The sequence below is a fragment of the Gopherus flavomarginatus genome, chromosome 2, assembly GCF_025201925.1.
Source record: "Gopherus flavomarginatus isolate rGopFla2 chromosome 2, rGopFla2.mat.asm, whole genome shotgun sequence".
NCBI classification, from domain to species: Eukaryota; Metazoa; Chordata; order Testudines; family Testudinidae; genus Gopherus; species Gopherus flavomarginatus.
Genome location: NC_066618.1, coordinates 285,755,815 through 285,783,127, shown reverse-complemented (window position 1 = coordinate 285,783,127; position 27,313 = coordinate 285,755,815). Strand labels below are relative to the sequence as shown.

General features: G+C 41.5%; 2 protein-coding genes across 3 annotated transcripts in view; one reads left to right on the top strand and one right to left on the bottom strand.

Moving 5' to 3' along the window:
* TG (thyroglobulin) overlaps positions 1–27,313 on the bottom strand; it is a 213,418-nt gene that overhangs the window by 50,164 nt on the left and 135,941 nt on the right. The window lies entirely within an intron of this gene.
* Positions 1,742–26,327, top strand: SLA (Src like adaptor). Its single transcript, XM_050941268.1, has 8 exons — positions 1,742–1,886; positions 6,876–6,969; positions 13,291–13,390; positions 16,944–17,030; positions 18,376–18,479; positions 20,240–20,371; positions 23,137–23,269; positions 24,539–26,327. Exons 2-8 carry the CDS (start codon positions 6,891–6,893, stop codon positions 24,756–24,758), a joined length of 855 nt encoding a protein of 284 aa, XP_050797225.1. The 5' UTR covers positions 1,742–1,886; positions 6,876–6,890; the 3' UTR covers positions 24,759–26,327.

Here is a 27,313-nt window from a genome sequence, read left to right as displayed (position 1 = left end):
CCTCCAGCAAGAATTGATCTACTTCTCTTTAAGCATGTTACCCTTGTAATCTGTCTTGTTTTGGATCGGACTAGGCCCTGTTTTGACAAGAACAGGTGTGTTTCAATCCAGCTTTGTGAATGCCATCTGTTGCTCAGTGCCATATTCCTTACACAATCATCTTCCCTGGCCCTCTCCAATAGAAAAATGCTCGTTTCATGTTCAGAGTCCTCGTCAGCCTTCAAACTGCTACACTCTGCTCTAGATTCTACTAACTCAGTGCAAATATACACGGGGGAGGAGCGGTGAGCATAGCTCCTCACAGTTGTATCCCCGCACACACTCGCAGGCCTTGCACTTCCTGGGCACAAGAACTGCACCAGGCTTCGGCTGCTGTTAGAAATGGAGTAGAAGGGTGACCAGATCAGATATGGAGTCTGATACAGAACCTGACCTGGGCTCCTCCAACGATCCCAGAGACATGGTGCTTCAGTCTAGAAAATTCTAGCAGGGGAGGAGCACCGTCTGCAGTAGAACTGTGCCTTCCAGAAACAGTCAGATCCTACAGTCAGGCTTTAACTGGCAGCAATAATCTTACAATACTAAGGGAGCAATGGTTACTGTCAAATCCTCTCTCTAAGAGCACTAGATGTGAGAGCTCACCCTTGGAAACCCACTTCCATTCCAAACCTCCCAATCCTTCACCCTCTGTTCAAGGTAACAAACACTAGCACAGCACATAAAAATAAGGAAACTCTCCTTTAATTACTATGGTTCACAGTTTTGGCACAACCTGCTACCAGGGGAATTTAACCATCCTTTCTTGGTTGCAGTAAGTACTATCGAACAGCTTCTACGGCTGTTGAGCTTTTCGATTTCATTAAGTGTCATGGCTCGACAATTAAATTCTAACCTGCAGCCATTTTAAGGCCGAAACATTACTCAACAGCTAAACTCTAGTATGGTTTTTTTAATCCTGCCATATGACATTATCATTTCAGAACACATGCCGGTCATGAAAATAATGGGTATATCAAGTTACCTTAAATAACCCACAGACTTTTATGTACAAGCCTCTTTCATGAGTTCACTGAGTGATCTTGAGCAGGTCATTTGATAGCTCCATGCCTCAGTTTCTCCCTCTGAGATATAGGGATAATACTGAGCACAACAGATATGTTCTGAGGTTTAGTTAATTACTTGGTATAATGCAGACAGATGTTGAAATGAGAAGATGCTCTATATACAGGCTTTTGATCAACATTGTTTGTGTGTTGTCGTCTGCTCAAAAACATTTAATGTTTTGCAATAGGAGTGGGCTAGTATTTGGACCAAAAGGCTGAGAATAAAGGAGGGTCTTGGGATATAGTCTGGCTGGAGCGAGACTCAGGCTCAGATCTTGGGCAAAGTTTTGTGTTTCAGTCTGCCGAGCTGCGGATCTAGAAAAGGCAGGACCTTACAGAAAACAAGCTATAGGCTTTGGAGGTTGAACTGTATTGGATAAAAGCATTAAGAAAACAAGAACAGCACTTGATGTATAACTAGCATAAAATACAGGTTATTTTGCTCATTTTCTTATGTGATCAGTTAGAACCTAGTGTTAAATATTTAAAACCTCCCTGTTTTCCACAGCCCACAGAGAAAAAGTGTCACCGAGACCTTGAATAGTAACAGGAACCACATCTGTTGCAAACACTTCATGCCTTCCTTATTTCTCTCAGAGGAAGTATGTGGCCTGTTTGGCAAGTGCCGTTCTACATGATAGGGTGAAGTTCACAACACTCTCATTTGGCTGGCTGCTTCTCGACCTGATCAGCTAGACACTGCAGGCAACATGAAAACTCTATCACACCTGCTCCTTTTGTGAAACATCCTGCAAAGTGGAATACCATGCTCAGCATTTAAAGGTAATTATTGCTCTGATGCATTCAGGCTAGCATTCTCTGCATACTGGGCCAAACCTTCCAGTCCTTATTCAAGCTAAAGGCAGTTTTGTCCCAGTAAACAGTGCAGGATTTGGACTTTAAATATAAAAAGCCTTCGAATAGATAGATGCAAAAGGTCCATTGGATCCTCTAGTCCCTCTCTTTGCCGGTGTTTGTAAATGTGAAATGAGCGTGAATTATACATTTATACTAAAAACCTTAAAATCAAATGAGAGAGACAGACAGACAGCCAACGGTGAAGCAAATGTTCACATGTGATAACCTATGAGAAACATCACAGATAGAACAGCAGGTTCATTTTTTAAACTCAAATTGTCAGGGATTCACCAATGAGATTTCTCTGTGTTTTGCATGGTATTTGGATTTCACCATTTGTGCAAACTAGTAAAACGTGTTGTTTCAAATGTATACATTAGGGAATGAGGAGTGTGCTGAATAAAAGTGATGCACTCCCCTGTGATTCCCAAAGATGTGTGGGATTTAGCCATACACCTCCTATGATTAACTCTTTGCAAATGCAGGGGTTTAATTATCAGTTAATGGAGAAAAAACATCCAGCATATTATAAATGACAAACCATGGAATTCCTCATTTGAAACATAGTTGTTTGTAAGCAGCTTCCTTGGAGAACCGGGATGAGTCATGTTCTTGCTTTGGGCAATATCTCTTGGGCATTCTGAATACATCTTTGAACAATCTCTGGGAAAGCAGAGTATCAGAGAAGTAGCCGTGTTATTCTGGATCTGGGAAAGCAGACTAGTTTAAGATATGCAACACTAACTGAAGTACCCCAACATGACATTGTCTTAAAAATAGATATTGCATGTGATAAAACTGAATGGTACATACATTTGGAGCCAAATTTAAATCAATTTCTGCAGGCGCAAATATTTGGTAAAAAACTGTGCTCACAATTATTTGGGCCCACAATTTAGGTCGCTAAGACCTCAGTCCTTCAATGAGCTCAATATGGCCTGACCCCTGTGCCTGTATAGAGCCCCGTTGAAGTCCAAGGTGCTCTGTTTGACCCCATATGCAGAACTCACTGCAGGGTCGGGATCGCAGCCCTTTAAATACCTGAGCTGTGGATGAAATCAAGAAGCAAAATGCCAAAGCAACCTGAATTGTGCTTTCAGACAATTGTGGCTACAATTATTTGCAGATGTAAGGATGGCTACGGAGTTGGGACTGAAAATGCAGATCTTACAGTGAAATTCAGACTTTCATAAGAGCCTGAGTAATTGGTCTCTGTGTGGGGAAAGCCACTCTTAGACCTGCAGACAGACTAAGTGGTGTCAATGGAGCACCTCAGTGGCTATCATGCCTATGGGTTGAAATAAGTTTAATACAAGAGTTTGAACAGGACTATCTGACACGGTTGCCTACAATAGCAGGGAACTGGACTTGATGACCCAGGAGGTCCTCCCAGTCCTGTTCCTAAATAGCAGCTCCAGCAATCCACTTCTCTATGCCAGATATTGGCTCATTGGAACCATGTAAGCATAGCTTCTATAATCACTCCTTACCATACATCCAGTAGGCCTCTCTGTGCCACCCGTTTTGAGAGGGCAGAGAAACCTGTCAACATAGCACACAGGGGATGGAACCCTGTGTGTTTGCTCTGCCCATGTACCAAGCTTACACAGGGTTTACATGGTACATAATGCCTTAAGTAGACTCTCTACTCTTGGGTGAATTTCAGCTAAACAATTACAGTTTCATAGGCATTTAGTTAGATGACAGAGAATCTGCTCATCCATAAGGCCACAATATATGTTGCTATGCAATTTTCCACCTGTCTTCTAGTGGTGCATGTTATATGCAAAAATTCAGGAAAAACAGCTTAGTTTATTGTATCTTGATGCAGCACACTGTATGTAAGTACACATTACTTATCTGCACAGTCCACTTATGTACTGAAGAACCATGTGTGCCTTTATTTAGATGAATGAAATACTACGTAAGGCTGCTACCCATATACTCTGGACTCCCTTGAACTTACTTAAAAATACAACTTAAGAGCTGTGGTACAATCCAAGAGCAATTTGAAAACACAAACAAGTCCCCCCTGAACGGCTCCCTTCTCATTTTCCAATGCTTGGGAGGAAAGACGAGTTTTGGAACATGCCCTGAAGTGCACAAAATGTGCTGTTACTCTGGCTAACGGCATAATGGCAAACTATATTGTGTGCCAAATGAACTGAAGCCCAAGGGCTGCTCTTTGCACTTTGGATAAGTGAATTGTGGGAAAGAATTGCAACTTGTCACTCACTTCCCAAATTATTTATTTATTTTAAACAACTGTCATTAGTGGCAGTGAAATTTAACATGGAAAATGTCACTGAGATATATTTTAAAAAGTAGGTGTGGTGACATAAAAACCCTAGCTGTAATTGCATGAATGGACTAAACATTACATTCGGAACTTTTTAGTTTTCTAAAGGCCAGGTTCTGCCAACTTTAGCCTCACTGAGCAGTTACCTGACTATGTGAGTAGTCCCACTGATCTCAGAAGGGCTACTCATGGAATAATGTGACAACTAGGACAAATGGAAAGTACTATGTTAAGGGAGGAATAATTAATTGCACAAATACAAAATGGGAAATGACTGCCTAGGAAGTAGTACTGCACAAAAGGATCTGGAGGTTATAGTGGATGACAAACTATATGAGAGTCAACAATGTAATAGTGATGCAAAAAAAGTGAACATCATTCTGGGATGTATTAGCAGGACTGTTGTAAGCAAGACATGAGAAGTAATGCTTTCACTCTACTCAGCACTGATAAGGCCTCAGCTGGAGTACTGTGTCCAGTTCTGAGCATCACATCTCAGGAAAGATGAGGACAAACTGGAGAGAGTCCAGGGGAGAGCAATAAAAATGATTAAACGTCTAGAAACATGACCGAAGAGGAAAGACTGAGAAAATCAGGTTTGTTTAGTCTGGAGAAGAGAGGACTGAGAAAGGATATGATAATAGTCTTCAAATACATAACGGGTTGTTATAAAACAGAGGTTGATAAATTGTTCTTCTTATTCACTGAGTACAGGCCATAAAGTAATGGGCTTAAACTGAAGCAAGGGAGATTTAGGTTAGACATTAGGAAAAATTTTCTGACTGTAAGGGTAGTTAAGCCCTGGTAGTTAATTATCTAGGAAGACTGTGAAATCTCCATCTTCGGAGGTTTATTAAGAACAGGTTAAATAAACCCCTGTCAGGAATAGTCTACATAATACTTAGAATCATAGAATATCAGGGTTGGAAGGGACCTCAGGAGGTCATCTAGTCCAACCCCCTGCTCAAAGCAGGACCAATCCCCAGCTAAATCAAACTAAGTTTTGCCTCAGTACAGGGGACTGAACTAGAGGACTTAGCAAGGTCCCTTTCAGTCCTACATTTTTGTGATTCTACGAAAGATGCAGAATCTGTCCATATGTTCTTAGTTTCAGGCAACTGTATGCTCTGGTAACATGCACGTTACACTCAAGGAGATATATTCATTGCTATGCACAAAAGTATTACATACAGCTCAAGTGAACAGTTTTCATTTCCAAAATTTGTAAACCTGAACATTCAAGAACACTCTGCATATTTTAACGTGGGTTTAAGCAGCGTAACTGCCACTGAAGTGAATGAGAGTCATGAGACAAAAAAGTTTCATGTATTTAAAGCTTTAGGGTAAAATTTTCATTAGGGTCTAAATGATTTAGGAATGGAGCTTGCTGGGAATTTGACTTTTTTTTTGTTGGAAAATGCTGACTTGTCAAAACTGAAACTTTTAGTGGAAATGTGTCAATTTCAATGAAATGTTCACTGAGAAGGACTCTCAGGACCAGGGTGGAATTTCTGGTCAAAATCTGAGGGAGAGATAGGAATTTCTGGTCAAAATGAGAGATTATCTAAATCTAGCCAATTGTGAGTATGGACAGCAGACTGTGGCCCCAAGATTTAAGGTGTCTTTGAAATACCTAATGTAGACAAGATAGATGAAATCAGCTTTTTCTGCCCAGTTCACAAACTGTATGGTAAACAGAGTAGGCACTGTGCTATAGGATTTTGTGAGGGCCAATGCTGTCAGTTTCTCAGACTAGCAGCCGGAAAGAGATAAAAATCATCTGATTTTAGGTAATGGTGTCAGGACATTTTGTTTTGTTGCTATTTTAAACCAGGCATTGCTTAGATATTCTGGCTGTGAAACTAGGCTATAACATAAGCCAACCTCTGACTAATGGTGGTTCTATTCTATTCAGTTCTAGATAGGTTCTTGTACCAGGTCACAAAGGAACTTTCTATATATAGTTTAGAAGGAACAAGTTCCACAGCTGCCCACTGCAGTGTTTCATGCATCTTCCTCTTAAGCATTTTGTTCTGATAAGACAAGATGGACCCTGGTCTCATCCAGTTTGGCAATTCCTATATTACTATGGGACCTTTCAGGATCAGAAAATTTTTGAGCCATTCTTTTTTTTTTTTTTAATTTCTTTGAGCACTTACAGCAAAACCAGAACTGCATCAAAAGGAAACTGCAACACAATTCTGCCTGTACTTGGCAATGAAACATCAAAGCCGACATTGACAACAGATACGTCAATCTTATCAATTGTTTCATCACTTCAGAACTCCAAATGTTGAGAAGTACATACACTCAGAAATACATGAGTATATATTCACCGTTTTGCTGTGACTTCCTATTATGCTAAGGCAGTGGTAATGGAAACTTTTGCTATGTACAGTACTTTTTAGCAACTTCCCTAGTTGTGGTTTTCTGCTATTCCCCTGATAAAAGCACCAAAGTGGTGAGAGTTTAGCAAATAGATACTCAACTGCATGTAAAACATCAGCTTTCAAAAGCCAACTATATAAAACCTGAGAGTCTGAAATTGGGTCATTTTTATACATTGGCACAGTGGGTGCTATCCTGAGTCTTTTTTTATGTCTCCTTTGTTTTAGTTCTGAAGTGCATTGATGAAAATAAAGAGAGCAATGGGAAATACTGTGAAAACAGCAAGAGACCCAGCAGAAATAAACATGCCACCCCAAACTGGTAAGCACTTTTAAATTTCTTTGAGGAAAAAAGTTACTGCATTTTTATTCACCTGTCTGACATATGAAAAAGTATGCTTGAGTGTGTATGCAAGATCAGAGGTAGACAGTATAAGGTGTTTACTTTCAGGCAAGTTAGAAGTCATTCTTTAGGAGTCATTTAAAAAAATATTTTAAAATATTGTTTTAAATGTTTTAAAAACAAGTGCCCTTCAGTAGCACTCTGTGATGAGCTTCCCACAATCCAGGAGGCCCAGATCTTCTCCATAAACAAGAAATTGCACATTTGGGGTGATTCCTGTGCATGTTTTATAAAACCTATTACCACATTTTGCTTTGTTCAGGTTTTGTTGGTTTTAATCCCAGTCTGGGAACCCTAATAATAATCATTCTGCACTCACGCTGATCATTTCAAACATTTCCACCAAAACTAACATGCAGACAACTTTCCATGCTGCTAAAAGTTATATGAAGCAATGACACATTTCAAGGATGGCAGCTACCAAAGGAAGTGGAGTGAGGGGTAAATTGTCAGCTTGCCCTATGTAGACGCACAGGATAAAAAATGTACAAGGCCTCCCACTATGCAGCCTGGATTGTGAGTCCAAGTGGGAGGGGGAAGAGACTCATAGCATTAATACTCCCCATCACAAGAAAGTAGGTGAGGAATGGGCAGAGCTCACATGCCATAATGTTCCGGCCAGGAGGCACAAGAGGGAAGTAAGCTAGTCTTATAAAGGGATGCAGGAAATTACTCCCCCCCAGGTACAAGAAGAGACTAGGGGAACAAATATGATTCCGAGTCACAGTTCTTTCCCAGGGCTTCTCCGAGGATGGCCCAACTATGTGCTAGCCCTTCCTCATGGCAAGGGACCAATCTGGCCAAGAAACTCCAGCACTAATTTTAGCATGAGCCAAGAACCAGCACTTCTATATTATCGATGTTTCGGGAAGCTGAGCAGCTCGGGGATTGATAATGGCATAAGGAGGAAAGTCCCCAGTTCAAATCCAGTTTAGACTGATACTTACTGAAAGTTGTTACTGTCAGATGAGTGGGTTCGTGGTCTGTGTGAAATGAAGTGACAGTCTCAGTCCAGTTCTTTGCAGAGGTGTCCAACTTGCATTCAGTGCCCTTGTTGGTCTTCCCAACAGAAAGCAAGAACTGAATAGCCTTGAAAACTGACCTATTTTTTCTCTCATAACCATGGTCCCTTCGGGCTGCCATTGGGGAACACTGAAGGGGTAGGGCGATGAAGTTTGCATTGTTGCTGATCATGCTGTACTTGCTGTGTGGATACATGCAGGACTTTAGGGCTTGATCCAGTTCCCATGGAAGTCAACAGCCTTCTTCCCGTTGACTAAAACAGGCACTGAACCAGGCCCTTAGTCTCTATGGCTATCAATCCAGCATCTTTCAGACAATAAACTCACATTGCCAAATTCTGAATTTCTCCCTCAGCTGGTGTTTTAATGGAGTAAGGGTTTCAGGATTCACGCCACAATTTTATAACTTTTTAAATAGTTTGGAAAAAATTGTTTCATCCTGGCTCATTTCAACAAGACATCGGTGATGCTGAAACTGAAGGAATGAAACAGAAGGGTAAAGGAAAGAACACAGAGGAGAAAGGAAAGGCAAAGTGGACTGTTACTTTGAGTCTGACTAGCTGTTCGGCAGTGATAAACTTTGCTGTCTGATCATTAGTTTTCCCTCCCATTCAGACCTGCACTCAGGTCATACCCCTATATTTCCCCTCCACCCCCATTTTAGTGCTGCTCAATGCACAAACAAACAACAGAGGATCTTGTATTTTAAGCACAGCACTAAGCTAGTGGTATTGCGTAAGTGGCACTACTCCAGCAGGCACCTCTGAGTCACAATTCTCCATTTGCTTCCTCCAGCCTATACCAGTGGGATGTTGCCAATTGAGCTGTGCCAGCCAGAGAGCAAGGGTGTAGGACCAGACATGCCAAACCCACAAAAAATGCAGAAATTTGGCTTGGTTTTGGCTTATTTGGCTTGTGAGTTGCTTGATGACTAGTTTTTGGCTTGTAGCTTGTTGCTTTTTTTTTTTTTTTAATTGGCTCCCGGCAAGCAGGGGCAAGGGGGAGGCAAGCAGGGGCAACGGGGGAGAGAGTCAGGAATGTACAGCGGGCTCACCACAGTCCCAGACTGCTTGCCGGGAGAATTTAGTCACATAACGTGTTGGTGTGCTTAGGGATTGGCTTGTTTTGGCCTTGTTTTGAAATGGGATTAGCTTGATTTTTGGCTTATTGTGAAAGTCAGGGTGCTTATTTACCACATGAAAGTTGGCAACTGTGTGTGGGACCAGACTTTGCCCGTTCTTTGCCCCTTCCTGCCTACTTACTCCAGGGAGGGAATCAGCTGATGTGTAGGTAACCCCAATGTCTAGGTAGCCAATGCGTGGGTGTTACGGGTATTATGCCCCCTTACATCCAAAAAAGGATGCATAGTCCAAGTCACAAGCTAGTCCTTATTGAGCAGGAAATAAGCCTCTCAGCCTGGAACCACATACTTGTGCTAGTGGGGCTTGAGATAGCCTGCTAAAAATAGCTGTGTGGCCGTTGCAGAATTGGCCAAGTCTTGGGCTAGCCACCCAAGCTCAGAACCAAGAGGTCGGATGGATCCAAGTTTGCATGATTAACCAAAGCTGGTGCCACAACATCCGGACAACTATTTCTAGTGTGCTCCCTTGAGCCCTGATAGCATGAATCCATTTACCCGGACTAGGAGGCTCGCTTCGAGCTACAGTATAGACGTAACCTAAAGTAGTTCATCTTTAGCTTCATGCCTCACAAGACACCTCGGGGATATAGATATCTAAACCAACCACGCACCATGTATTCGGGCATAAATACTGATTCAGTGGAAATAACCGTTCTTAGATTTTTCCTTTGTAACTGTTGGACTGTTCCATTTCAGAGACGTCTTATATAACTAATAAACTGCTAAAGAAAGGATGGGTTTCAGAAACCTAGCTCAGGTTTCAGTTGGACATAACCAAAAGCTTTTTGGGTGGGGCTGGGCCAAATGTATCAAATCCCTTCAGAGCTTGGATTAGGGGCAGAAGCATGGGTTGTACGGTCCCTGCATTAAAGTACCAATATTTGAATTAGCCACTGGCAAACCTGAGAGTGATTTTGGTTTTGCAAAACCAAAACCAAGGAAGGTCTGGATCCAGATTTCATTTTAAATGGAACCCCAATGTTCGTGAAGTAGGGGGGACAACTGAGGGGTTCAGATAAATTAGGTTATTTTGTGCCATCTCTAGTGTAAACACAGACACTTTAAAAGGATGTAGCTGGTGCTATGATCACCCCTCCCAGTTCAGAACTAGCAAATTAATGTGCAAAATTGAAACAAAAACAGAAGATAGACGTGTATGTCAAATAATTACAGATCATGCAGCCTAGAGACAAAGTAACACATCCACTGATGCATAGCAGAATGCAAGCGAGAAGGGCTGATAAGAACAGTTAGATTTCCACTACATATTTCAACATGGAAACTAAACCTTGCATAAATAGCTTCATGCTTTTAAAATGTGATGCTAATATACTTCCATAAAATGCGACCAGTTTAAGCAAATGTCACTTGGCACTTTGCTTTGGTAGTTCAGGGAAGCAGTGTGCATTTTTCAGTGTGTTTTTTCCCTATCATTTATCTCCTTGCATTTATTTCTCTGCCATTCTACATTATGCACTATGTACACTAAGCCAGGTCTAGAAAGACTAAAGTGCAAGGCAGCCTTTCACAGACGTCGGGATTTGTGAACTTCTGTCGCATAACAGAAAGGAAATCTGAGACCCATTCGGCTCTTAGTATCTTTTTAAAATTATACAATATATCAAGCGAACTACACTAGGCTAAAACCTGGGAGCTGATCCAAGAGCACATCCTGGGGAACCCACCCCACTTAACTCACGGGCACGGATCAAGTGAGGAGCTGCTGACACCATTTACACACATGCAACGTGTTGATCAACTCATTCCTCCTTTAGAGCTTGATTCTGCAAGTCCCTGCACAGAAGGACCCTTGTGCAGAACCTAAGGTTATCCTTAAGAAACCTTACTGCTCCTAATTGCCTAACAGGGCTACTTCCAAGCATCAGGGTTTACAGGGCCAAACTCTTACAGAACAGCAACTTGTCCTTCACTGAAGCACCCCCTCCACATATCCACTAAACAGATCATCTCTCCCCAGGCTCTGGTGTGAGAACAAGCATTCATCCAAAACTAATGTAGAAATTATTGATTTTTTTTACATTTTTTCAATTATTTTCATTCCAGCAAGCTACCCCCAGAGCTAGCACTTCCATTTAGGTGACCTAGGCAGTCGCCTAGGGCGCCAGGATTTGGGAGGGCGGCATTTTGCGGCTCTTGGCGGCAACTCTGTGGAGGGTCCTTCACTCGCTCCAGGACCCGCCGCTGAAGTGCTCCAGAGACCAGGAGCGCGGAAGGACGCCCCCACCGCAGAATTGCCACCGCTGACCGGGAGCGCAGAAGGGCCCCCACCTAGGGCATCAAAAACCCTGGCGCAGCTCCTGGCTACCCCTGGCTACTCAGTAATATAAGAATAAGAATAACCTTTCTCAGCTCCTTAAACTCCCTCTTCCTCAAAGCCCACTACTTTTGGTTCACCTTCCGTTAATATTATGAATTAATAATAATTATAAGTATTATTAAATAATATTAACAATCATCATTATTATGAAGGATTACTTGTAGTGTGTATTGCCAACCCAACTCCCTCCTGGCCTTCATTCCTGATTCTGGCCCCAGATATTAATGCATTGTGTGGGTTTAAAATGATCTAAAGAGGAATTAGAAAGAAACAGGCCTAGCAGGAAGTATGTGTGTGCATGCAGGTGTGTGCGCGTGTGAGCGCACACTCTTGTGACCTTTCTTCTCCACTCCCATAATACACTTTGTTTCTTGTAAGCCTTTTCTACGCTAAGTTGAACTGAGACAGCAAGTGCCAATCAGGCCTGGGAGCTGACTCTGTCGTCCTTCAATAAAGAATATTGTCATATCACATTGTTTGAAAATATGGCCAGTAGTTGTAATTTACACTGGGTTTGAGGCAATCCCCATTACAGCAAATGGGAGCAAATTGTTCCTGACTGTCCAGCAGAGGCTGCTATGGCCCAGGCGAGGAGCAGGTAGTGTTTGTACCACCATCACCCTCGCCAGCTATTTTGCCGAAGAGCAATTTTAAACTACCACCAGGGTTCCAATGGAAGCTGCAATGTACCAGGCCGCTCTCTCTTCATCTATTAGTGCTGTTCTGGCTGGCTCCAGACTCCTCAGTGGAGGAAGGGCTGCAGCTGCCTTCCACTGTCACAACCTTCCTCCATGCAGAATTTCCACCACTCGGGAAACCTGCACTCTGGGGTATGCTGGAAGAAGCCAGCGCATCAAGCCCCACATTTGCACTGCATGCAGAAAGATCCCCACTAAGAGTTCAATCCTAGGAAGCCCTGAGCAGCCTCTCACTGGAAGTTTTAGAAGCTTGGTACACTTTAGGTTCAGCCCTATGAAGATGTGAACACTTGCAGAGTGTAACTTCAGTTCCTGCAGCTTTACTTGCACTGCAATTCCAGACTGGTGCAGGATGTTCCTCCCAAACTTCCTCCTTTCTGACCTCAATTCTCAGAACGACGTTTGTACGTGAATGAGCAAACCACACAAATTTACTTTTCCTTTTTTTAAAATGAAAAAGCCTCCGTCTTCCATTACCAAGACAACTGCAGTGTGGGGATAGGAGCGCTGTGCAGCCCATTAGTCACCCAGTCTAGTAACAAACCATAAACATAATAGGAAGGAGACATTGATTTTCTGGTTTCCTATTATATTATGAAAAGTTCCCACTCTTACTACACTTGAGGAATCTATTTTTGTACCTTTGAAAATATCAGTAAAGACATACAACGCAACGAAAGATGCCTTTATCTAATGTAATGCACCTGATCATCAGCATTACTTATATTGTAATTTAAGCCATTCATGCAGAATGGTATTATTCAACTGAGGCCATTTCCTAATACTATGCATATTAATTCATTTTGCTACTTTCAGACTGAGTCTCTTCTTTGCATATGGTAAGTATTAAACAAGGTCAGTCTGCAGAAGCTTTTGGCTAACTAGAAGTAAATAACAAAGATCTACAAACTTACAGGTGCTCCTATTTAGCTCCTATTTACACTGTTGCCCAGTAGGCTTTGAGGATGACTTTCTGAAGACATCCACCCTAGCGATGAATTGTATAATCCTTTAAAAATGACATTTTCATCTTTTTCCTAGGTCAGGAGAGCGATATCCTTGCTGTCCTCTGTGATTATCCCTCCCCAGATATAAGCCAGCCAATATTTCATACCGGAGAGAAACTACGTGTGATATCAGAGTAAGTTGTTCCTTTTTAAATTAGCCCCCGATACAGCTGATGTGAGATAGGGAACAGCTTCTGGTTTATTCATTTGATGCTAGATGAATGTTGTCGTTTTTGTTTATATTGAACAGGAGAATGTTCAAGGCCTATTGTGGCTGGGAAAGTTGCTTATTGCTTCAGGCACGCACATAGGGCTCGATCTTGCGAGTGCTTAACTCCCACTGGTAACTCAGGCCACTCAGCACCTCACAGGATTAAGCAATAGGAAATTCCAGGTGCCAAGTCAATGTATAGGGCCCAGTTTTAAAACATGGACTCATCCTGCATGATATAAAACGGGATTACTTGCATGAGACTGATTCAGCTTTGGCTAGGCATTTGAGTAGTTAACCAAAATGAACCAATTTTAGAGTTAGAAAGGAAAAAATACTTTATCCTTATCCAAAATTTTCACATAGGTTGAGGGTCTTTGGACTTTATACTCCTGTTTGGACTCTCAGATAGAGATTACCCTGAACCATGAATTTCAGATCTGGATCCAGATCACTTTCTCAGAGTTCTGAGGGATGCAGACTTGGAGGTCCCATTCTGACCCTTCTCTAGCGTATTACAGATACACAGACTTTTAGTCCCACACACAAAGATGTTATACAGAGCTAGATCCTCAGCTGGAGGAAACTGAAGTCAATAGCCATGATGATCTGTTATGTCCCTGTTTTGGAAGTAGTGGAGAGTGGCAGCCAGAGAAAGTTGGCTGTGGCTCCTTCATCTTTGTCCACTTGGTCCTGACAAAAATTAGAGAAGTAACCAGTCTCCTCTAACTTTCATGAGTGGTACAAAGGATCTTACAACAGTGGAGGATCTGAGTCGTGGTGCTCTGTCAACCATTCCCCCACTACCCCAGGTGTCCCATAAGGATAAGGGCATATCAGGGGAGGAACCCTGGCATAGCAGGTGGCAGAGCTTCCACCAGCTTTCTAATGCTAGAATGTTTCCCTACGCCAGGGCAATTCTCCACCATTGTGTAAATGGTGCTAAATGGTCTTAGCAGACTGGAGATTCCAGCCCAAAATAGCTATGCTGATTTAGATCAGCTAAGGTTCCTGCCCATATATATATATATATATATATATATATATATATATATATATATATATATATATATATATACACACACACACACACACACACACACACACACACACATATATATACACACACACACATACACACAAACAGAAATATGTGCTACGTGTATCTCGTTTTCAAAGTTCCATATTAACAATTAGACTGTACTATATAGTATATGAAGCATATGTACAGTGTATACATATATATACATATATGTGTATACATTGTACATATGCTTCATATACTATATAGTACAGTCTAATTGTTAATATGGAACTTTGAAAACGAGATACACGTAGCACATATTTCTGTTTGTATGTTTGTCTGTTATGAACTGATCAACAAGTGCTGAAGTAAGAATTAAATGGAAAGTTCTCTTCCTGTTTTGATTCAGCTACAGCACAGAAAAAAAACCTTGCAATGTTCTACGCAAATAGGCACAAATCTCCTAAACAGAGGGTCTGTTCTCCCCACTGGGGTATATGTGGATGTTAATGGGAGCTCTGGGTATGCATACACTAGCAGAAGGTACAGTCTCTCTCAGGTCACCCGAGAAACACACCACTCCGAGAAAGAAAAGGAGAGATGCTAGGTTGGTTAGAGCAGCACTGATAGGAGAGCTGCCATGTCAAACTCAATCCTTCTATGCTGCATACATTGCTCCTGTTATGTTATTTTTCTAAGCCTTTTATTCAAAAAACTATATAAAGGAGAGACAGTTCACAAGGAATAATGCTGAAATCACCACACTCACTTGGGACTCAAAACATTGCTGGTAATCACCTGCATGAGTCAGGGCAGCAACGCAAAACACAGAAACTACTCAGAATAGATTACCTATAATGATCACTAGTACCTAGAGATGGTTAACAGTGTTAGACAAGCAGTGCCAGACTGGCCCCTGTGAAGATATAAGGAATACCATTCAAGGAAGGTCAGAAGCCAGCAATTGACTTACTGGCTGGCTGACTAGCCTTGCCCACTGCACCTGAGAAAAGACCTCCAGCTTAACTGGCAGATCCTCATCAAAGGAGGAGCAGGAAATGGAGGGAGGGCACTGCCATACCTCCCAGAGGCTGGAGCTACTGTAGGGAGGAACTGCTCCCAGAAACAAAAATGTACAGACGGGAGACTGTGGGAAATCATATTATCAAAAGGCTCTGAGGTAAGAGCCAGGAACTTTGGGTTGAGGAACTTATCAGGGGATGAGGGAGAGATTTGTTTGTTGAGACGGGGGGAAAAAAAAAAAGAAAAAGAAGAAAGCACAACAACCAACTGCTAGAAACTACCCTCCTTGGATTGGGTGAGAAGGTTCCAGGCAGAATTCCCCCAGGGACAGAACTGGCTCATCAAGAGCAAGCTGGGGTCCAGTTGGAAAAGTGCACTATGAGACAGGCCCCAACCTCTTAGGGTCCCTCACAATCTGCTCACTCCCTGGACTTCATTCATTAAGGGAAAAGTTAATTCAGGGTGGAGGTCCTAGTTTAGATAAAAGAAGAAATAGGAGTCTTTACTCAGAGACTTTTTTTCTGGGTAAGATTTTGAGACTGAGGGGGTATCTTTTAATTATTCTTAAGAGAATATGTGAAAATACCATCAGCAAAGTTATTCTCATGTATGTTTCACCTCAAATGGAAACAGGAAATCCCACAGATTTCGCACACACAGTAGCACTTTAGTGAACATGCTGTACGCCAACCGGAGAGCTTCTCCTGTTATCGTAGTTAATCCACCTCCCTGAGAGGCAATAGCTATGTTAACGGGAGACGTCTCCCACCAACATAGAGCTGTTGACACAGCGAGATAGGTTGGTATAATGACATCGCTAGGGGTGTGGATTTTTCACACCCCCGAGTGGCATAGTTATACTGATATAGGTTGGTAGTGTAGACCTGGCCTAACTGATTTGCCCAAGGTCAGATATAAAGTTTGATGAAGAGCCAGGAAAAGCCAAGTGTCTTGACTCCCAGTTCTATGCTTCAGCCACCAGGCCGTCCTATGCATTAGTGCCTGATCTGCAGTTCATTGAAGAAAATGAAAAGATTCCCATTGACAACAATGGGCTGTCAATCAGTCCTATCTCCAACTAGACTTTACTAATGTTCTGTTTCTAGCTGTAATACAGATATTCAATACTGGAAACTGATTCTTGACTACAGGAATAGGTCTCACTATGTAAGCAGCAAATGGAACAAATATTTATTGTTTAATATTTAGCTGATTTCTGTGGACAATTTAAACAATAATGTAGCAAAAAGTGAGATTTAGAAAATGAATTAATGTAAACAAAAGGAACATAGATCTATGCGTGTGTTTCTGAATACTCAGATAGTTAACAAATACTGCATGTTAGCCCATTTTCTGCCTTAGCATATTTCTAAAACTAAGGCAGGCTCCCCAAACACATTTGATCATACCCATCTTCTTGCTTTGACAGTGAAGGAGGTTGGTGGAGAGTCCATTCCCTCACTACCGGTCGAGAAAACTATATTCCAGGAAAATGCGTAGCAAAAGTTTACCATGGGTGAGTACATGCTTTCTCCACATCATTCCAAAACTACAGGTGCTGTTATTTCACACATACCATAGTTTATAGGATCAACTTTTCATCCTTAATCAGGGGCCCTAAGTACTATCATAACCCAAATAATATAATTACAACCACTAGCGCCAGCAGCAGCAGCCTGCTAGAAAAATCTAAGTCAAGCAGAGATGACCTGAATTAAATATCTAATCTGAATTTCTTTGAACTTTGGGGATATATCAGTCCAGATCTAAATTTAGCAGGTGTTTTAATCAAAGCAAAACTCCAGTTCCAAACACCCAGAAACTTTGAGAAACTTCTCATTCACTTCTGGGTCCAAGTTGTGAGCTCTGGGCCCATCTCTAGTTTTAAGACATTGATAAAAAGATCCAACTTATAAGAACTGGGATGAAATTCACTGCTATGCACAAAGCCTATGCACTATTTAAGTCTCAGCTAAGACAAGGTGGTGGCTTGAGTGGGTCCCTGGGCTGTTCTTCTGCACAAGGGTGAATCCCCTCCCCAAAGAGGGAAAACTCAGTCTAAGACAAAACTGGAGTTTGTATGAAAAACAGACCAACTAGAACGAAAGAGGAACTTCAAAAGCTAATGAGATCATTCAAGAATGGAATCCCTGCACAATAGAATAGATACTGAAGGTTCAGAGGTTGGTTAGTGTCGTCAGCTCCATCTGAGGAAATCCATTAAAGCATCTGCTTAAGTCTGTCACTATTCAGCAAAGCATTTTACCTGCTTAACTTTAGGCATGTCCTTAAAGTCTGTTGACTTCAATGGGAATTAGCCCTTGCTTATAGCTAAGCATGTGCTTAAGCCTCCTACTGAAGGTATCAGATACCTGACAGTAGGTGGTATTGAAAATCAGCATGTTTGGTTCTACTCTCCCACCGGTAAAGCCCATTGAATTAGACTGGTGTAAAACCAGAGTAAAGTGAGATCAGAATCTGGCCCCGCATATGGAGAATAATTACACCTTTGTCCCTGGATTAATAGATGTGGGTGATGACTCACAACAAGAAAAGGTTTAGTTATTTAAACTCGGTGACTTTTTTTAACTCTAGTAAAAGTTAGTGTTTCAAATTAATTGAGCTGGAAGGGTTTTGCCCTCTCTTATAGGGCCATTCTTAATGAAATTACTGGCATGAGCGAGAAGAGCAAGATTTGCCCCATAAACTGAGGAAATAATCCTGGGAATAGTTAAGAAAGCAACAACAGAAGGTTACAGTGTCATTTTTGCAGTCCTTTTCTAGCTAGTCCTGCATTTTAAGGGCCATGCGTTGCTCTTTCGCACCCATGTCATTCTAGAACTTCTTTTCCTGTTTCACAGCTGGTTATTTGAAGGGCTGGGAAGAGAAAAAGCAGAGGAACTTCTACAACTTCCCGACACCAAGGTTGGCTCCTTCATGATTAGAGAGAGCGAAACTAGGAAAGGTGAGAAAACATAACATTCCCATCCACCTCAAATCTCAGACTGTGGCATCCCCTTTCAACAGGGCTTTCCATAGCTCTTAATTCTCTGCTTTTTTCACTTCACACACATCAATTAGTCCAGAATTCTAAACCATATGTAATAAAAAAATAACATATTGCACAGTGCAACATCTTCAGCAATCACCTACATAACAAGCAGTGCTGGAAACATGGAGAACCACGGCTTTTGTGAGTTCCCTAATCACTAGCACATACAAAACATTATTTAAACATTGTTTATTTGGGTGGTAGCACCCAAAATGACCCAAGATCGCAAGGCATTTCGAACAGAGAGGTAGACCCAAAGGATGGGTAAAAGGGTCCCACCCTTTGACTCCGTCCACAAAAAATATACAAAAAAGTGGGGGTGGAGGTGGAAAGGAATGTAAAATACATAAAAAGTAGCTAAACTCATTTCCTATTTAGTTGTGTGGTTGTTTTGTTTTAAACTAAACACTTGAAATTTTCTTCTGATCATCCTTCCACCACTAGACTGGCTAGTCAGAAAATGGGTGCCTCCCCTAAGGAAAATTTTAATTTTTTGTCAAAAAATCAAAACCCTAAAACATTTCAGCCAAAACCCAAAAAACATTGATTTGGGTGGTGCCTCAGGGGAGTTGTTATGTGGGTATCTCATACTCTCATTCTCCTCTGTAGGCTCAGCTCCCTGGCTGGCCTACATCTCCCATGATGCACAATGGTCTCCTTTCTTGTTGAGCAATACATGATGGCATCCCTGACCATAGTATTTCATGGGAGATATAATCTGGCTAGGGGGCACAATTTTTCAGTTTTTGTGTGCGTGTTTTTGACAAACCATCAGAGTTTTTCCTCGGAAAGCAGACTCTTTGTGAAAAAATTTGTCAGTAAATTAGGTTTTTGACAAAATAAAACACTCTCTTTGGAAATTTTTCATCCAGCCTGAATTTAAATCCTCTCTCAGCAATTCCCAGCTTCAGTTCTAATGAGTGTACTCTTCCTTCCTAACATTTGGTCCCTTCCCTCCTCACAAATGAGTAGCTCACTTATAAGTTAGATAAGAACACAAAGCACATTCATTTTACAAACACATGGAAGTTTCACACCCAGAGGGAAGGACAGTGAACAAACGTTACTGAGTCACCTTGCATATTTTTAACTTTGCTAGGTGCAGGATGATGAGCACAGTATAAGAACATGAAAAGAATAGGGCCCCCTTTGGCCTGTTAAGGAATATTTATGGGTTTCAAAGGGAGTGTCTATAGTCATCCTGCTCACATGGCTTCGATATGGGGCTTCCAAAAATTGCAGGGTGCAGAATTAAATGGGAAAAGACCCTCAGAGCTCCATGGAAAGACAGCTATGGGAAGAAATTAAATAAAAAACAAACAGGTGGGGATTTTCAAAAGTTCCCAAGGAATCTAAGTGCCTAGAATCTAAACCCTTTGGGCCCTTTTGCAAATCCTACCAACAAGCTTCAAGGAAAAATTGTTGGCGCTTTAGAAGGACTCACCATCAGGGATTTAAGGCTATAATCACCAATCCTCTGCTCTGTCTCTATTTTGAGGTCTTTAAATCAGAAAGATCATTTCGCTTTTTGTTAGAGGGCACACCTGTTACTGTGGCATCACATTTCAGGGCTGGTCTGACTTTAGTCTGCAGCCACAGAGGTCTGTGAAATGCACCTTTGTTTTCCTAGGATTGTGACTATTTGATGTCATTTGGTTCTCCTGTTTCTGCAGGATTATATTCATTGTCAGTCCGGCACAGGCAAGTGAAACATTACAGGATCTTCCGCTTGCCGAATAATTGGTATTACATCTCTCCACGGCAAACATTTCAGTGCCTTGAGGACCTTGTGAATCACTATTCAGGTAAGTCCCCTGAGACTTGTAACTGCAGGAATGCAATATGTTTCACCAGCAATTGTAAAATATCATGCAGTGCATGGCACAGGGGGATCCTGGGACATGACTCAGGATCTTGGGTGCTACTGTAGTACAAAATAAATAATAATTAATGATAGAGAAATTTGGCTTCTGCCCACTGTACTTTTTTTACTTCACTCTCCCCCCCCCCCCCCAATTCATATCTCCCCCGGCATTCCTCCACTATTAATCCAGCAGAAAGAAAGACTACAGCTCAGCTGAGTACAGGCAGTACAGATAGACAAAGCCATGTTAAATGACACCAGCCTCTGATATGGTTACAGCTAACATTGTTCAATGTAGCATCACAACAGCATTTTCCCCCTGGAATGATGTGCCAACTGTTCATACCTACCATACTACACAACCTTGTTTGTATCAGTGTGTGCTGGGAAAATTAGCCAGTTACTCTGTTATTGCCTTAGCTGCTTAGTTCTGGATTTATATTAGTGCAGCTCAGAGCAAATATGGCCTAAGACCTCAAAGTTTATGTAACATTATGGACTAAATTCTGATCTCAGTTATACTGATGTCAGTCCAGACATCATTAGTTTTAATGGAGTTATTCAGATTTATGTCAGTACAACTCAGATCAGAAAGTAGTCATATCAAATACCACAGTTAAGTAAGTGCTGCAGTGACATCATATGAAAACCAGAAAGGTTTAAAATGAAAGAGGAAGAAGGTTTGGAATAAACTAATCACACCATACTTGTGAAGAATAAATGGTTCTAAAGTCTTTCAATTAATAACAACAATGGAATCATTTAAAAGGTGAGAAGCCACAATATTTGCATAATGCTGGCCAAATTGAAATACTGTGTGTAGGCCAAAAAGCCTACTTTTAAGTAAGGAAGGAAAATGTTCTGTTTAATAACTTGTATGTTGATGTAGTAATATGATAAAAGAAGTTTTTTAGACCAGCTTGTGGAAAGAAGCAGTAATAAACTTGACAGGATACTAATCTCTTTTCTGAAATGTTACAGTTAGTTGATTTTTCCCTATTTTATTTTTTAAAGTATTTCTGTAGAGGAAGGACATGAGAATCTGAAACTTTATAATCCACACCACCTGGATGACAATGATCAACATTTTGTCTCTGAATGACTTTCCCCTCTCTGAGAATATGCAAAATTGATAGCAAAATAAATGAAATTAGCACAGGTTAGAGCAGTCAAGGGGCAGCTCTACTTTGTACAATGGAATATTTTACAAGTGTTCCTAGTGGTGAACATGTGTTGATGCTTTGGTTGGGTAAGTTACACATGATGGACCTGACTGCCTGCCGCTTTGTCTTCTGCATAGTTAGGTACAGCAGCAGTCCAGAGTTAGAGCAGAGTAGGTGGAAGTACTACTCAGTCAGAATAGGGGCATTTTACACCCATGTTGTGTCCCAATGGTTAGTGCACTGGCCTAAGGCCAGGGAGACCAAAGTTCAAATCCCTGCTCTATCACATATTTTCTGTGTGACATTGGGGAAGTCAGTCTCTCTATACCTCAGTTGCCCACCTGTGAAAGGGGGATAATAGTCCTTCCCTTCCCACAAGGGCTTTGGGAGGATATATGCATTAATGATGATGAGGTGTAAAGTAATAGATGCCATGCAAATACCTCACTAAGTGACTATGCAAGAGGCAAGGCAGTGCAAAATCCATCTCTATTTCTCCAAATTAACACCCCTCTTTTGTCTGATATACCCAATCATTCTTCTACATCACCTCAACAAGCTATGTGATACAGGGTGCTTCGGAATACCAACACTTTAACAATATAATTAAATCAAAAGCCTCATTATACATGTTTAAACTATGCTAGAATCCTGGATGTGCTCACATCCCAAATAGGAACCTAATTAGGAATAGAACTAAACTTCTCAATAACATGGCATAGTTATCAACTTGCAACGTGGGGCCAGGTATGAGGGGTTTGGTGTGCAGGCTGCTGTACGGCTGCAGCAGGGAAAGAGGACTCTCCACAGCCCTCTCTCACCGCAGCAGCTCAGGGCTGGGTGAGAGACACCTCTTCTGAGCTGCAACAGCTCCGGCAGGCCTGGGCTGAGGCAGGGCAGGGGTTTATCTCCCCAGAAGCTCTGACGGGTCTGGGCTGGGCTGGGAGAGAGGCACCTCTCCCTGCTGTGTGGCCCTTGATTGCCTGCTGCGTGGCCCTTGATTGCCTGCTGCATGGCCATACAGCTTACAGGGAACTTAGCTGCATACCGTCATTGCCACAAATAGATCTGTTTCTTACTCACTATGGCTGATATTCACCCTGAGCCTAAAGCTAGCACAAGGCTCAACTGTTCTCAAAATGGGGCTTAGGTGGGAGATACGTTGTGCGCAGGCCTTGTATGGTCTTATGCTCAGGGTGTTATCATTACCAGAAAGGGTGTGGTTAGCTCTAGAAAGTCTGATGCCCTCAGCAGTTACACTGGAGTTATAGCAGTGTAAAAACCGTGGTAAGCAATTAGGCCCAAACATAAGTACCAACATGTTACAATGAAAAGCCTAGTAACAAAGAACAAAACCACCTAACACAGTATGCCATAATGCAATTCGACAATTGCATGCCACAGTGTCCAGCATCTAAATGACTATCCTACTTACCACACACTCATCTCCAAGAACGTTTAGTGGAGAAAACATTGGTGCGGGACAATGAGACGCGATTGTGCAATATTGGGTAACTCATCCTGTATTGGTTTCTTCATTCAGAGGTACCTGATGGTCTGTGCTGTGTCCTTACAACACCCTGTCTTGCTCAGTGCACTAACAACAATGCAGTGAGGAACCAAGAACCGCCTGTGGTGATGAGGAACAAAAACTTCAACTGGAAAAACATTCACAGGTACCACATCTTCCATACAGCATCTGAGTCTACATGCTTATTTTCAACATGTTAAATATATACTTGCAATTACAGAAAATAATAAGAAACTATTCACTTCTGCTGAAGTCAAAGCTGAAATTTCCCAAGCCACTAAGGGCTTTGTAACAGGGGGAATTGGGCATTCAAATCTCTCAAGTGACTGAACATTTCAGTCTAAGTGTTCACTTATGCAAATTTTGGTGCATTTAACTACTTCCACAGGTTCTTACTGGCAGTCATAGGGCTGCGATGGGTAACGTGGTTGACAATGAAGTCTGCCAAGGATATTCCCCCAATAAAGATATACACACATAGATTACACAGGCTGAGAATCTGGCCTACTATATCTAAGAATGAATGCACACAATTTGAAAAAGCTTCAACTTGCCCAAATTGCAGCAACACAGGCCACCATGAAACATTTTCCCAGAGTTCAGCTCTCTGCACTGGCTCCTAATTCAATACAGAGCCCAGTTGAAGATCTCTGTCATGATATTCAAAGCCCTCCAAGGGATTTGTAGAACCCTGAGTGGAACTGGAGAAAGAGGGTCAGGTTTCAGGAGGGAGATAGTTTGGTATCACACCAGAGGCTCAGGTAGGTGCTATCAGAGAAAAAAGAAGCCTTTCAGCATAGAACACGTCTCTATGCATGCTCTGTAGAGATCTCTTTCCTACAACTCTAGCTGCCTGTAGCTAGATCTAGCCACTTGAGAGATCACCTCTTCCTCCACAACTCGATCCTACCAAGACAGTTACTTTCCACCTAACCTGTGATACTGTCAACAAGTGTGGGAGGGGCTCATGAAAGCATGGAGCTGGGCTTGAACAGAGGAAGCTACTCCCACAAGAAATAAGAATGACCACACAGAAATAATCAATTTCAGAAATACGTGCTCAACTCATTTCTTCAATTTAAGCTTCTCTTAATAAGCTATGCAGCGCCCTTCTCTCATCAAAACAACCTAATTCACTTGCTCTCACAGACAAAACCCATACACTACTCGAGCAATTCCTCCTACAAGCTGGTAAGAAAGAGAGACTTTCGTTCTATTTTTCTGTATTTTAAATACATCAAAGTTGCTCAGATATTACTGTGATGAGGGACATTTAAGGAAACAGATGAGACACAGAATTGATCACAATCAGCTATGAGCCAGGAGTTGTTTCTTTTATGCAACTATGTAGCACTAACAAACTAGTAAGTCCAGTATACGTATCTGAAACATTAAACATAACTTTTTTTTCAAGGCTCCAGATAAGTAACGAAGAACCAGAAAATACACTGGCCATGGACGATTCCTGTCTCAGCTATGGCCTCAGGGAAAGTATCGCCTCTTACATCTCCCTAGCAGGGGAGGACAACTCTTCTTTTCTGAGTACCAGAAAGAAAAAAAGCCAGTCTCTCATATACACTGGAAGCAGACGCAAGAGTACCCTCCATTTGCCAACTACGTATTATGAAGAATGAACTTGAGACAGATGCAGTCCACAGAAAAAGAACTGAGATGTAAGAGCAAACCATGGTCACCAGGCAATCCTATCACAGCTGAAAGACACAAGCCTACCAGCGGACGATCCAAGAGGAGATTGAAGGAAATGAAGCCAAAATTAATGCTGGTTTTGTGTCTGTATGTATTTTGAATGTTAACCAGATACTTTAAAAAAAACACCAACCATCTCAGCTACTGTGTACATAAATAATAACACTGCACCTTTAATTTGGTCATGCACAGGTTATAATTTAAGTTGAGAGAAGAACTCTAACTAAAAAATCATAAAGCGAAGCAAATGACTACTCAAGAAAAGGTGAAATCACCGCTGCGCCAAGGGCCAGAACAAGGTTTAGGCACCACTAAAGACTCACTTGAGCCTTCATTCTAGGCCTTATGTTGGCACCATCCTCAAGAGTGAATATCACACAGTGTTATTAGAAAAGGATGGGTTTGCTGTTCATTGTCTTTTCTGCGTCATTAGAAGACTCTCAGCAATGAGGCTATTCTCTTCTGGATGCAAAGTTATTTCCATCTCTGCTGCAGAGAAATCAGGAACTCACTGGCTCCCCAAAGACAATTAAAACGCAATTGGTATCTAGCTTCCAAGAACTGCTTTGGTGACACTGAATCTAGACTGAATTTCATCTTCTTGGGAAAAATATAACAGACCTGCTCTTCACAATGGTTTAACTCAGCTGCTGGCAATGCCAAGTGAAATCACAAGACAGAGCAATGTTGGAGTTCTTCTCAGTGAGCTAAATGGCTTCAAAGTGGATACATGGGTGTAACAGAGTAGAATTCAGCTGCTCAGGCACAATTTAGTAACATACCCCAGGAAGCACAGGTTTTAAAGTGAAATTTAAAATATGCTCAGATTAAGTCCTACCGTCATAGTGAGTTGCAGTATGTCTGAAATTTGTGTGAAACTGCTCAGATTTCAGCTTAATTTCTTACAGGCTACATATATTTATGTATAATATTTATATTAAATGCTTTTTATTTCTAAACTATATAATAGTTTAGCAGCAACAGGCACAAGAGTTTTTTTTCTGAACATCTTTTCTGAAAAGATACATGAAAAAGCAATAAGAGAGGGGTTCCCAAACTTTTTAACTGCATGACCCCATTTTAATGAAGTATTTCCTGCCAGGACCCCAGACAGCATAGAGGACACCATTTTGAAGACCTCACACCATATGTGAGGTCACACCACAGGGAGGGTACCATTTTGCTCTACAAAATTGTGTCCTCAGCACACTGTGACCTCATATGTATGGTGCATGTGAAGTCACTCTGTGCAGAGGATGCCATTTAGTTGAGCAAAATGGCATTCTCCATGCATTGTGACCTCACACACACTGTACATGTGAGGTCATGCTGTGCGACCCAAAATGGAGTCCTCCTCGTGGTAGGGATGGCTGTGACTCATTCGGCTGATGGCACAACCCCATTTGCGGTCACAACCCACAGTTTGGGAACAGCTGCAATCAGATATTACCTAAAGCCATCTAGTGACAAACAGATTGAACCATCATGGACTAGGGTATCTTTTTTGTATGTCTGTAAATGAGATCACAATTTGGCCCTTTGAACCCTGATTCTCCAGTGACTTCAGCTTCAGAGAGTCATTTACACCTGTAGGAATAAAACTGTACCATCCATGTACATGAATTGAGAATTTTGACTTTAACACAGCTACTCTGCACAGGTCTAAATGACTATCCAAGGTAGGGAGCACTGGAGAACTGGGTCCTTTATGGATATCTTCTGTACTTGTCTCTTAGCACAATCTCTGTATGTCTGTACTTTTTAGATTCTGTAACAGGTCATCTACACTAGTGATAAACGTACACAATGATCTATGTAAACAGTCCATCGTCTGATTAAAAACATTTGGGAACCTTAAAACATGAATGTAACTTACTTACAGATAGCAACCACCACAAAACAAAATAGACTCAGGAACTCTAGATGTTTGTACACTCTAATATATTGCTACTAATGCAACTAGTGTATGTTTGTACACTCTAATATATTGCTCTTAACCAATGAAACATATAAGTGAAGCATTACCATTTTCTAAAGCACGTCTTTGTATTTATTCCCCATTAAAATAATATGTAATCACTATTTAGCTCAATGTTAAGTTTATTGTCTATGGTAACCTGCGGGTTCATTAGCATATAGGCATGACAACACACACTCTTAGCTTACTAGCATACACCCCTCTTTGTGTATGACTATTTCAAGAAAATATTTTAATATTTACAGTACAGTAGTGAGCAGTCAAACTCATTCTAATGAGAGGGACAAATTACATTTTTAATTACGGTTTGATGGTGGTACTACAAAGTTAGGATCATACACCACCCTCTATTCACAGCAGATCTCTCACTGATAACAGTCAGGGTTTTGCACAAAGAGGGAGGATAATTATACTTTTAGTTAGGCCTTGTGTAAAACTTTCAAAAACAGCTAAGTTACCACGGAGCGGAAGTCCCAGTTCCGAAGTAACTTCAGTGCATATGTC

What these genes read in the sequence shown, in the direction of transcription:
- SLA (XM_050941268.1), top strand. Translation starts at nt 6,891, where the DNA reads ATGAAAATAAAGAGAGCAATGGGAAATACTGTGAAAACAGCAAGAGAC. An exon ending in AGAGAGCGAAACTAGGAAAG is followed by an intron (nt 18,480 to 20,239) that starts GTGAGAAAACAT and finishes CTGTTTCTGCAG; the next exon opens with GATTATATTCATTGTCAGTC. An exon ending in AACTGGAAAAACATTCACAG is followed by an intron (nt 23,270 to 24,538) that starts GTACCACATCTT and finishes TTTTTTTTCAAG; the next exon opens with GCTCCAGATAAGTAACGAAG.